Source organism: Salvelinus fontinalis, chromosome 17 (assembly GCF_029448725.1).
Source record: "Salvelinus fontinalis isolate EN_2023a chromosome 17, ASM2944872v1, whole genome shotgun sequence".
In the NCBI taxonomy this organism is placed as follows: Eukaryota; Metazoa; Chordata; class Actinopteri; order Salmoniformes; family Salmonidae; genus Salvelinus; species Salvelinus fontinalis.
In genome coordinates this window covers 31730268-31743102 of record NC_074681.1, presented here as the reverse complement: position 1 = coordinate 31743102, position 12835 = coordinate 31730268, and the positions used below count along the sequence as shown (strand labels likewise).

Sequence of the window (12835 nt, the reverse complement as noted above, 5' to 3'; positions counted from 1 at the left end):
CTGGCTAACTCATTGACCCTTATTTGTAGTATACATTTGTGGTATACCCATCTGGAACACCCCACCATAGCTAGTGATAGTTGACAATCTATAACAACTGAAATTGCCAACCCATTCAATCTGCACAACAATTTATGTCATGCCCGTGAGCCATTGTCCAAAAACTGAAGGGTGGTTTGCACACACAGAAGTAGAAATTCCCCAAATCATTTTTTTGTTTGTTTTTTTGCAGAAAGGGAAAAGTTAACATGCATCAAGACATGAGCCAATGTCCATCTGCCACATCATGTACATGCCTATGGGAGTGCTTTTCTCTATTCCATTTGAAAAACTAGCCACAAGGTGGCAACATATTCCCACAAGAACATCTTGGAGGATTTCTTCCACAGCACACCACAATCCTATTAGGGTAAGTCAGTGTATCACGCCCCACACAAAACAACAGGCTTCTTCATCTACCCCTGATGGGTCTACAGTTTGATTTGATCCAACAAATGGCGATTGTCTTGCAGCTGCAGACATTTGGTGAATAAGTACACCTGGGCATCAGCTATTCGTAACCCCTTTATATCAAGAATTATCCAATGGTAGGCCTACTCTGCAAGCATCTTCTTCCCACTCCTTTTCCCATGTCATGGCTGTTTTGCATTTCGGGTGTCCGACACCCGAAAAGTACTGCACTATATAGGCAATAGGGTACCACTTGATATGGGTCTTGGTCTGTTTCCTATTAGTGTACAGCTGTTGAGAGATCAGCATAAAAAGGTGGGCTTACAGTTTTCTTTACATCATATTTACATTTGTTTTTTTACATAAAAAAATGGATATGGAACATTGACAACCAAATCAGATGTAGGAATGCCCCCTGGCTCACCCCATACATGCACCGACCCACCCACTTAAAAACAATTCATTGGCCTTTCCATTCTTTCTTTCCCATGATATTCAAGCGCATTAATCAAACGCTGAGAGTTTGTGTATGCACTACTCTGGCCTTCTTGCTTTGTATGCTGTCCTCTGGCCATCTTGGTTTGTATGCTCTCCTCTGGCCTTCTTGGTTTGTATGCTCTCCTCTGGCCATCTTGGTTTGTATGCTCTCCTCTGGCCATCTTGGTTTGTATGCTCTCCTCTGGCCATCTTGCTTTGTATGCTCTCCTCTGGCCATCTTGCTTTGTATGCTTTCCTCTGGCCATCTTGCTTTGTATGCTCTCCTCTGGTCATCTTGCTTTGTATGCTCTACTCTGGCCATCTTGGTTTGTATGCTCTCCTCTGGCCATCTTAGCACTATCATCATTGGGAAGATGGCTCAGACAGGCGGGATTCAGACCATCTGTCTCAATGTGTACAGGCATCCTGGGACGTTATACCACCCCAGCTTCCTCCAGGAGAAGCCTGAGAGACTGGGACTAGGGCAGCCTATTCATCAGAAGAAGCTTGTGTGACGGCCGGTGGCAAAGAAACTGGATCGGCCATTAGTTGGGGGAGGGGGTTAGGATGTTAGGCTTTACAATAGCCAGTGTGGTAATGTAGGCCTAATGTAACCTGGTCCATTCTCTACAAGTACTGGGTGATTATGTGGCAGTGTTCAGCCACAGGACAAAAATAAGTCTGGATTTTGAAATGCATTGAAAGGTCCAGAGGCTTATTGAAACCTTCAGCAGCTCTAATGTGTCTGAGGGTTGATAGTACACCTGTGGAGAATGTTTCTCAGGTTACACCACACCACAATGGGCTTGGGGTAAAATACTGATATAACTCCAAGGGACAGTGTTGTGTAGGTTCCTTTCTAAATGTAATCCGTTACTAGATACCACTCCAAAATTGTAATCAGTAACCAAACTCGGTAACGTTATCTGATTAATTTCCCCTTAAGAAGCATTAGAAGAAGACAAAAAGGTCCATCAAATGCATTTGCTGTGTCATCATAGCGGACTCAGGTGGAACAAACTTAAAGTTGTGCTTTTTTCCCAATGCTGAATTGAGTGTCATTGAGAAAATAGGAAGGTGTCATAATGTATTTTTTTAAGCAAACATCCTTTCTAAATGTTAAAGTAATCCAATCATCTAGATTTCAAAGTATCTGTAATCTGTTTACAATTTTTTTGTTGTTGCTGGTAACGTAACTGACTACAGTTAGTTTTTTGTAATCAGATTATGTGTAATTAGTTACTCCAACCCTGGGGAATGAATGTGTGTTGGCTTCATCTGAAAAGCAGAGGCAGTGCAAGAGGGTCAGTGAGACAAGGACAGTCATCCTTTCCTCACCCCATTGCCAGCAACATTGCAACACTGGGCCAATTGTGCGCCGCACTATGGGACTCCCAATCACGGACGATTGTGATACAGCCTGGATTCAAACCAGGGTGTCTGTAGTGACACCTCTAGCACTGAGATGCAGTGTCTTAGACCGCTGTGCCACTCGGGAGCCCTACAACCCCTATATAGGCTACAACCCCTCACTTCAAACCCTGATTTTGCACCCTGAAGCCTGTGAATATATACCAGACGAGATCATTCTCATACAGTAATGATCAGCAGAAAACCGCTTCGTCAGGCCAAATATTATATATATATATACAGTACCTGTCAAAAGTTTGGACACATCTACTCATTCAAGGGTTTTTCTTTATGATGGGAGTGCTGCATCTGATGACTTGGCCTCAACAATCACCCGACCTCAACCCAATTGAGATGGTTTAGGATGAGTTGGACAGCAGAGTGAAGGAAAAGCAGCCAACAAGTGCTCAGCATATGTGGGAACTCCTTCAAGACTGTTGGAAAAGCATTCCAGGTGAAGCTGGTTGAGAGAATGCCAAGAGTGTGCAAATCTGTCATCAAGACAAAAGGGGGCTACTTTGAAGAATCTCAAATATAAAATATATTTTGATTTCTTTAACACTTTTTTTGGTTACTATATGATTCCATGTGTTATTTCATAGTTTTGATGTTTTTACTATTATTCTACAATGTGGAAAATAGTAAAAAAATAAATAAAAATCCTGGAATGAATAGGTGTCTCCAAACTTTTGACTGGTACTGTATACTTTTGGGGGGTCTGGTCAAAATGTTTAATATTTGAATGCTCTTTTGAACAGTCAGTGATGTTCAACCGTCATTCTTCTGCGTGGAGGGGGTAATTCTTCGACCAGTTCTTAAAGTGGACATTTGGCGCCCTCCACAGGGTTCGAATGTGGGCTCTTGTGTCTCAAGCATCACGTGGATGTGTGACAGCACAGAGTAGTGAGAGCACGCAGTACTAGAAACTGGAGGCAACGTTGGTTGAGTATCCCTCAGTTGCACTTTCAGACATTGGAATTACAGCAGCAGTACCTTTTCTTAATAGAGGGACAACCAACCATGGCGAGACTTGAATAAAGACGCGAGCCGAGCGATATTCGCCCAAACACTTTCCGCATTTCTATTTCATACTCAAGTCGCTCCTCTTTTGCCCAATGCATCGGTGCTCTGTGGAGAAAGGACAGTGTTGAAACACTTTACTGGACTCAGTGAGAAGAAGAGAAGAGAAAGCCAAGTAATTTTAAAGCAGAATGGCGGACCGTGATACGTTACCCCTGCCTTTGGAGGTGCGAACCAGACTTGCAGAGCTGGAACTGGAGTTATCAGAGGGTAATACATATTTAATATCACCAGGTTATAGTTATGTTTAGCAGAATTTGCCGAGAAACTGACAAAAGGGAAAGCGGTGTGGGAATTAATGGAAGGAAATAGAGCATTCAATGAGCAGAGTGCTGCCGCAAATTCATGCGGAGCAATATCACGATTATTTGCTTGCTACATAATATCAGATTCGTTGTACTTTTGTATCACACCACAGACCACACCACTGTGTTCTAATCAGATGTCGCCTATTAGAAATATAAACATTGTGACAAATCAAGAAGCCAATACAAAATTGTTATCAGTGTCAAATGTATCAACTGATGGAATTTTTAGATTGATTCAAGGAATTGTCGCAAACTAAATGATGAGGAATAGGCCTACATATTTCTCTGCGCTACAAAGTAGCCCACTCTTTTAATTATATTAGTGTTGTCTAAACGTCACGTTTATCATGACATTTTAGAATTTCAAAGTGGCTTTTGAAGACAGAAAAACACATTGATTCTCATTATTTTGCTTGTCAAGTTGACCATGGACTCAACTATTCTACAGTCTATGGTCTTGCAATTTGACATGTTCTTTCAAATTTGTTAGAGGCCTAAATTGTAACGGACACTGAGTGTCGTTTCGGGTGCCGGAGCCGTTAGCAATGTTTTTCTAGTTTCTCATGGGGAGGCGTGAGCATTGAGCAAGTATCCTGTTTATTTGGAGAGCTCACCCAGCTAGCACATTTGGTTCCTTGAATGTTGTGGGAACGTATGTTTTTGGTTTCACATTGGTTGTGAGAACGAAGTTATACGTTTCCTGTTTGGTGGAACGGTTTTTAAACGATTCAGAGAACAGAAGTGAACATTTCGCATGTTTTGTGAACATACATTTTTAGGTTGCAGGGAGGTTCTGAGAACGTTTTACTTTGGTTTCCTGAACGTTTTGCTGGGAGGTTTTATTAATTATGAGAACTGAAATTATAGGTTATTTGAAGGTAATTTTTTAATAACATTCTGAGAACATTCTCCAAATGTTGTGAAAGTGTTATGAAATCTTTAAATAAACATCTAAGAACAAATGTAAAGGTTATTTGGAGGTTTTTGGATAACTTCCTAAAACTTTCACAGAATGTTTGAATAAGACTTAATAACACTGCTATCTTATTTTGGGTTTAATGTTTTTTAACTCCAAGCACAGATACAGAAGGACACATGGAAATGAATTTGCTTAGGCATTAATCATGCAAACTGTTTATTTTATTTATTGTGACACTGCATCAGTGAGATTCAACCCATAATCTTCTGTTCTCTGTAGACGGGTTAGCTGACAACTTCACGAAAAAACCATGCTTGTGATTCAATGGGGCAGAAGTCTGTTGTGATTCTGTGTGGCCAGATAGCTAGCAACAATGACAAGAAGCTGCCACGTGGGAAATTGTAGGTGGCTTGTTTCAGCTAGTTTTATCTTGTTCTTGATATCATGATTATTGAGTTGTTTTGATTGATGTCACATCTATGCTCATATAACGACAATTCGCTAGCTAGCTAACCAACAACAGTAACAATGCATTTGAGACAAGTTCTCATTGGGAAAATGAATTTGTTTTTTAATAAACATTGGAGATTAAATATAGTTTATATATGTTGTCAAGAATCTAAGCCAACCCCATCTGTTTTTCCCCATAGTTGTGAATGCGTCGGTTTTGTTGCTAAACAACCAACCTGTCTATCCCTGGAATTGGTCCACTGCTACACCAGGATGGAGCTAGCGTGCCATGTTTTTTTTACGCATAGAAAGCTGTTCATTTTTTGTCTATTCAAACAGACCCCATTTCAAAGGAAACAAACGCTCATTGAGATCAGGTGTGGCCAACACACCTGAACACAAGATAAGATTGTTTTGTTGACGCTGAGAACAATGTATATGTTTAAAAAATATATTCTTAGAACATTTTCTGAACGTTATTAAAGTTTTCTTGATTTTTCTTAATGTTCTGAGAATGGAATTTAAAGCTAACTGATGTCAATGTGTAGAATTAAATGTTTCAGAACATTACCAATAATATTGCCAAGAACTAACATAAGAGAACCATGAATTCTCTGAACGTTCTGAGAACATCGCTTGAGTCACACCATTTTTTTGAACATTCCCAGAATTTACAAAAAATATGAAATTAAATATACACAATCGGAACTTGTGTGGAAGTACTGAAATTCACACAGAAGAACGTTGTTTCTTAATGTTCTTGGAAGTATACTGAACAAAAATATAAACGCAACATGTAAAGTGTTGGTCCCATGTTTCATGAGCTGAAATAAAAAATACCATAAATGTTCCATAAGCACACAAAAAAGCTTATTTTTCTCACATTTTGTGCACAAATTTGTTTACATCCCTATTGGTGAGCATTTCTCCTTCCACTTGACAGGTGTGGCATATCAAGAAGATGATTAAACAGCATGATCATTACACATGTGCACCTTATGCTGGGGACAATAAAAGCCCACTCTAAAATGTGCAGTTTTGTCACATAACAGAATGCCTCTGAAGTTTTGAGGGAGCATGCAATTGGGAAAGGGGGATACCTAGTCAGTTGTACAACTGAATGCATTCAACTGAAATGTGTCTTCTCATTTAATCCAACCCCTCTGAATCAGAGAGGTGCGGGGGTGCTGACTTAAATCAACATCCATGTCTTCGGTGCCCGGGGAACAGTGTGTTAACTGCCTTGCTCAGGGGCAGAACGACAGATTTTTACCTTGTCAGCTCGGGGAGTCGATCCAGCAACCTTGCAGTGCTTGGCCCAACGCTCTAACCACTAGGCTACCTGCCGCTGATTGCAGGAATTTCCACCAGAGGTGCTGCCAGAGAATTTAATGTTCAATTCTCTACCATAACCCGCCTCCATCGTCATTTTAAAGAACTTGGCAGTATGTCCAACCGGTCTCACAACCGCAGATCATGTAACCACGCCAGTCCAGGACCTACACATCTGGCTTTTTCACCTGCGGGATTGTCTGAGACCAATCACCCGGACAGCTGATGAGTATTTCTGTCTGTAATAAAGCCTTTTTGTTGGGAAAAACTCATTTGGATTGGCTGGGTCTGGCTCCCCAGTGGATGGGCCTGACTCCCAAGTGGTTGGGCCTATGCCCACCCATGGCTATGCCCCTACCAAGTGAAATGAAATCCATAGATTAAGGCATAATGAATTTATTTCAATTGACTGATTTACTTATATGAACTGTAACTCAGTAAAATAGTTGAAATTGTTGCGGTTGTTTTTGTTCAGTATATTTGAGGACATTACCAATGTCAAACTGGTTGGAAAACTTTCCTAGAACATTAACACAATTTAAATTCAATGTAACTTTTGGGAAACAGTCTGTTTTTAAGTAATGAAATACCAAGAATATAAAGCTTTTTTTTTCTGAAATGTGTTCAGAATGTTCAAAAGCCAAGCGACTATCCTGCACCATTCCCAGAAAGTTGTGGGAAGGTTGTATACGAAATAACCATAGGTCAACCAAACTCTCACCAAGATATCAGAAACATATGGTTCTCAGAACATTATGTGATAGCTGGGCAGGAAAAGATTTGAACACTGAAACTGAAGTCTTTTCTGTTCTCTGTTGCAGTTGGCGGATGTAGACAGTATCAGCATCTTACCAATGAAAGCATTCAAGAATAAATATATAGAAAAATGGTCTATAACAATATCAAAGAAATGCAAAGGCTATATGCAGAGTTATTAGAGTTTGAATAAGGGCATGTTCATAATGCTCTCTCATCTCCATTGCTCAGTCTATTCAAATTATTATCTTGTTTAACTAGGCCTAATTGAGTCTATAGCTGTGAGGGCAACCTTTGGGGAAGAGAAGGGAATCTAACAGACAACCAGTAACTTTGGATAGGTAGTCTATGTTACCAATATAAGTTGAAGTTCATTTCGTCATGCTGTAATTAGTGGAATAATTCTAATGATTGCAGGGTAAACTCACCCCCTCCCTATTCATGTGTTTTATAAACCAGGAATCTAGTTGGTTATGAGAGTTATTCAGCATGAAATGTAAACCCCTTCTACAGAAATAATTTGGGTGCTCTGCATTATTTATTAGCTTTATTTGACAGATGCATAGTTATTCACCTCCTCTCACATTGTGAGCTATATTTACAGATCAGCCTCTTTTGACTGGGATTCCTGAGAGCAAATGCCTTGTTCTTGGTAGCTAGTGATAGTGCAGCTCATAACTTACATTTCAGCTTTCATCTTGGGCTTTATGGATCAAGCATCTCCAAGCAAGACTGCTGATTTTTGGATCAGTTTTACCTTTTAGATTACAATGAATGAAAACCCTACATGGACAGAGGGGGGGACTGATCCTACATCAGCACTCCTACTCTGAGATGCTTGATACGGCCCATGGTTGGGGTTCTAGGTGGTCTGCAAAACATGGTTACTGTGTCATTGACTCATTGCAGAAGTGCTATGTGAGCTGATGGTATTCACACAGCTCTCTTGAGGCTCGCACACATCGCACTGAATGTGGATGTAGCGTTCGTCTGCCGAGCGTTCAGCGCGCTGTTTTAGGAACCACCCGCTATAGACGTCGGACTGCTGACATTTTTAATGCGATTCTACATGTAAAATCGGTGCGCACTCGGTTTGCAAATGATGTTCAGTGGTGCTAAGTACTCTAGGCAAGCAAAAGCTATTGGTGTGTCTGAGCCCTTAGTGTCTGCTCAGCTTAAAGACTGCGACACCACAGAGTGTTGAAGAAGCTGCTCTGGGTTTCATTATTCCTAAATGAGCCATTCCACACATGGAGCGGCTTCCCAAATGACACCCTATTGGTCAGAATTAGTGTTCTAAATGGGGGAATAGGGTGGCAATAAGGACGCTGCCATGGAGTCGTATGGGAAATCTGATCCTGGTCAAAACGGGTACATACACGTATACCTGCCATGCTGTGAGCCAGGGAGATTTGTGATGTTGTTATGTGGATAGAGTATTAACTGAGGTCAGTCTGCATGGCATGGGCACAACATGTCAGCAGGTGTCCGGACTGACGTAATCTGATTGTCAGGTGAATGTTAATGTCAAACCAGTCCACCAGCTGTCCACTTATTGCACCTTGGCTTATTTTAGCCAGGGGTTTAATTCTCTGGATGCATTCCCAATATAGTGCACCAATTTTGACCAGGGTGCTGTTCAAAAACGTAGTGCGCTATGAAGGGAATAGGATGCCATTTGGGAAGTAGGTTCTGACTGTCAGACCACTGATTTGCAAGCTAATGGCTTATACTGTTATATAGTTTTACTGAGGCTATAGTCTGTAGGGATGTAGTAGGACTTAATACTGTATACATACGAATCACTAGTCAAATTTGCCATAACTAAAGCAATCAGATCGGCAAAGAAATCATGGTCATGTAATATCTTCTCCTGAAATGTATTTCTATTTTTACAAAGGCTGTAGGGATGTTGGACTATAAATATACACTGAGTATAACCTCTTTTGCCCTCAGAAGAGCCTCAATTCATCAGCGCATGGACTCTACAAGGTGTTGAAAGTGTTCCATAGGGATGCTGGCCCATGTTGACTCCAATACGTCCCACAGCTGTGTCAAGTTGGCTAGATGTCCTTTGGGTGGTGGACAATTCTTGATACACACGTGACTTTTTAGCGTGAGAAACCCAGCACCTACTACCATACCCCGGTCAAAATGCACTCAATTATTTTTAGAAATGTATTTTATTTGTATTTTTTGTTTTACTTTTTACACCCCATTTGATAGTTAGTTTTTTCTCATAGCTGCAACTCCCCTACGGACTCAGGAGAGGCGACGGTCGAGAGCTATGCGTTCTCCGAAACACAACCCTGCCAAGCCTCACTGCTTCGTGACACACTGCTCGCTTAACCCGGAAGCCAGCCGCACCAATGTGTCGGAGGAAACGCCGTACAACTGGCGACACGTGTTGGTTTATGCATGCGCCCGGCCCGCCACAAGGAGTCGTTGGAGCGCGATGGGACAAGGACTTCCCGGGTGGCCAATCCCTCCCCTAACCCGGATGACACTGGGCCAATTGTGTGCCGGATGGCTGCGACACAGCCTGGGATCAAACCCGGGTCTGTAGTGACACCCTTTTAACACTGCGATACAGTGCCTTAGACCGCTGCGCCACTCAGGAGGCCTAAATCTTTTGTCTTGCACATTCACCCTCTAAATGGCATACATACTCAATCTTTGTCTCGAGGCTTATACATCCTTCTTTAACCGGACTCCTCCACTTAATCTATACTGATTTTTCTAACAAGTGACATCAATAAGGGGATCATAGCTTTCACCTGGATTCACCAGGTCAGTCTGTCATGAAAAGAGCAGGTGTTAATGTTTTATATACTCCGTGTATGGTTGGTTAATTACTTGTCCAATGTCTGAAGGAATCTGGTATGTTTGGTCAGCACTTGACACATGCCCTCGTTTTATTTAATAAATCACTGAACTCTTATCACTGTTGCCCAATAGTGTCATGGCCTCAGATGGACCATTTAGTATTGTTATGCGGTGTCTACTCCTGCACACTTTCTATTTGATTTATTCATTCCTGTTCTCACACCAGTACTGTATTGACAAAGCTATGGCATAAAAGTTGAACTGTCAATAGACTCAATTGCTTTTATCCACTTGGTTAACCTAACTCGCTGGTTCCACCAAATGGAAGTTGTTCAACTCCCGAGCCTGACACATACAGAAATATGATACGTCATAGTGCAGACAGTGCTGTTAAATTTCCCTGAATAGCCAGTTCTTCATAAGGGATGAGATGTAGAGATAACTTTGCCTCAAGGATAAGGCACTCCTGTTGATCACTTGCCTTTAGAGTTTCATACACCAACCTCTCCTTGGTCACATCTGGGTCTGATATGTTGCCCGTTTGTGAGACCTCAGACGTTTGTTTTTTTAAAGCCGTACAGCTCAAGGAATTCTCTCCCTAAAATAAAGTATTTTCCTTACTGTACTAGCTAGCTACTGTTCATTACAGCTCGGTGTCACGATCGTTGGTTGAATTAATGGACCAAGGCGCAGTGTGCATAGAGTTCCACATGTTTATTGGATGAAACTCACAGAAAACAATAAAGCGCAAAACGAAACGTGAAACTAATGTAGTGCTCGCAGGCAACTAGACATAGACAAGATCCCACAAAAAAACGGTGCAAAAAGGCTGCCTAAATATGATCGCCAATCAGAGACAACGATAGACAGCTGCCTCTGATTGGGAACCATACCAGGCCACCATAGAAATGAAAAAACGAGACTACCCACCTTAGTCACACCCTGACCTAACCAAAATAGAGAATAAAAAAGGATCTCTAAGGTCAGGGTGTGACACTCGGTCTGCTCTGTTTTGAAGCTATAGACCTACAGTTGAAATATGAAATAAAGTGCCTTCAGAAAGTATTCACACCCCTTGACTTTTTCAGTGTTTGTTGTTACAGCCTGAATTGAGAAATGTGTTAAATGTAGATTTTGTCGCTGATCTACACACAATACCCCATAATGTCAAAGTGGAAATATTATTTATATATCTTTTTTTTATTTTTACAAATTAATAAAAAATGAAAAGCTGACATTTGAGTGAAGTATTCAACCCCTTTAAGGCAAGCTTAACAAACTTCAAGAGTAAAAATGTGCCTAACAAGTCAGTTGAGTTGCATGGACTACACTCTGTGCATTAATGGTGTTTAACATGATTTCTTTAATGACTCCCATCTCTGTACTCACACAATTACAGTGCATTCGGAAAGTATTCAGACCCCTTGACTTTTTTTTGTTACTTAACAGCCTTATTCTAAAATTGATTAAATCGTTTTTTCCCCCCTCAATCTACACACATACACACACACAACACCCCATAATGACAAAGGACCTTTGGCAGCGATTACAGCCTCGAGTCTTCTTGGGTATGACGCTACAAGCGCAGCACACCTGTATTTGGGGAGTTTCTCCCATTCTTCTCTACAGATCCTCTCAAGCTCAGGTTGGATGGGGAGCGTCGCTGCACAGCTGTTTTCAGGTCTCACAGGAGATGTTCGATCGGGTTCAAGTCCGGGCTCTGGCTGGACCCCTCAAAGACATTTGGACTTGTCCCGAACGAAGCCACTCCTGCGTTGTCTTGGCTGTGTGCTTAGGGTCGTTGTCCTGTTGGAAGGTGAACATTCACCCAAGTCTGAGGTCCTGAGCTCTCTGGAGCAGATTTTCATCAAGGATCTCTCTGTACTTTGCTCCTTTCATCTTTCCCTTGATCCTAACTAGTCTCCCAGTCCCTGCCTCTGAAAAATCCCCACAGCATGATGCTGCCACCACCATACTTCACCGTAGGGATGGTGCCAAGTTTCCTCCAGACGTGATGCTTGGCATTCTGGCAAAAAGTTCAATCTTGGTTTCATCAGACCAGAGAATCTTGTTTCTCATGACCTGAGAGTCCTTTAGGTACCTTTTGGCAAACTCCAAGCGGGGCTGTCATGTGCCTTTTACTGAAGAGTGGTTTCTGTCTATCTACCATAAAGGCCTGATTGGTGGAGTGCTGTAGAGATGTTTGTCCTTCTGGAAGAGTCACCCATCTCTACAGAGGAACTCTGGAGCACTGTGAAAGTAGGGTTTGACAGAACCATTGGGTTCTTGGTCACTTCTCTGACCAATGCCCTTCCAGCCAAACTGAACAATCAGGGGAGGTGGCTAGCTCTAGGAAGAGTCTTGGTGGTTCCAAACTTCTTCCATTGAAGAATGATTGAGGCAACTGTGTTCTTGGGGACCTTCAATCCTGCAGACATTTTTTGGTACCCTTCCCCAGATCTGTTCCTCGACACAATCCTGTCTCGGAGCTCTACGGACAATTCCTTCGACCTCATGGCTTGGTTATTGCTCTGACATGACCTTATATAGACAGGTGTAGGCCTTTCCAATTCGATTGATTGGACATGATTTTACCATAGGTGGACTCCCAAGTTGTAGAAACACCTCAAGGATGATAAATTGAAACAGGATGCACCTGAGCTCAATTTTGAGTGTCATAGCAAAGTGTCTGAATGCTTATGTAATTAAGGTATTTCTGATTTTTATTTGTGCAAACATTTCTAAACCTGCTTTTGCCTGATACTTTTGATATAGTGTGTGTAGATGAGGGGGGGGGGGGAATAATTTAATACATTTTAGAATAAGG

The 12835-nt window shown here is 41.7% G+C and overlaps 1 protein-coding gene across 21 annotated transcripts in view; it reads left to right on the top strand.

Moving 5' to 3' along the window:
- Window positions 1-3214: 3214 nt before the first annotated feature.
- Window positions 3215-12835, top strand: part of LOC129814160 (disco-interacting protein 2 homolog C) — a 238617-nt gene continuing 228996 nt past the window's right edge. For 18 of the 21 annotated variants that reach the window (XM_055867022.1, XM_055867018.1, XM_055867034.1 and 15 more), the window contains exon 1: window positions 3215-3627. In XM_055867022.1, the coding sequence (XP_055722997.1) occupies window positions 3549-3627 (79 nt within the window). In that variant the 5' untranslated portion in view covers window positions 3215-3548. The remainder of the gene's footprint in view (window positions 3628-12835) is intronic. The other 3 variants (XM_055867031.1, XM_055867033.1, XM_055867030.1) reach the window with 1 other exon arrangement.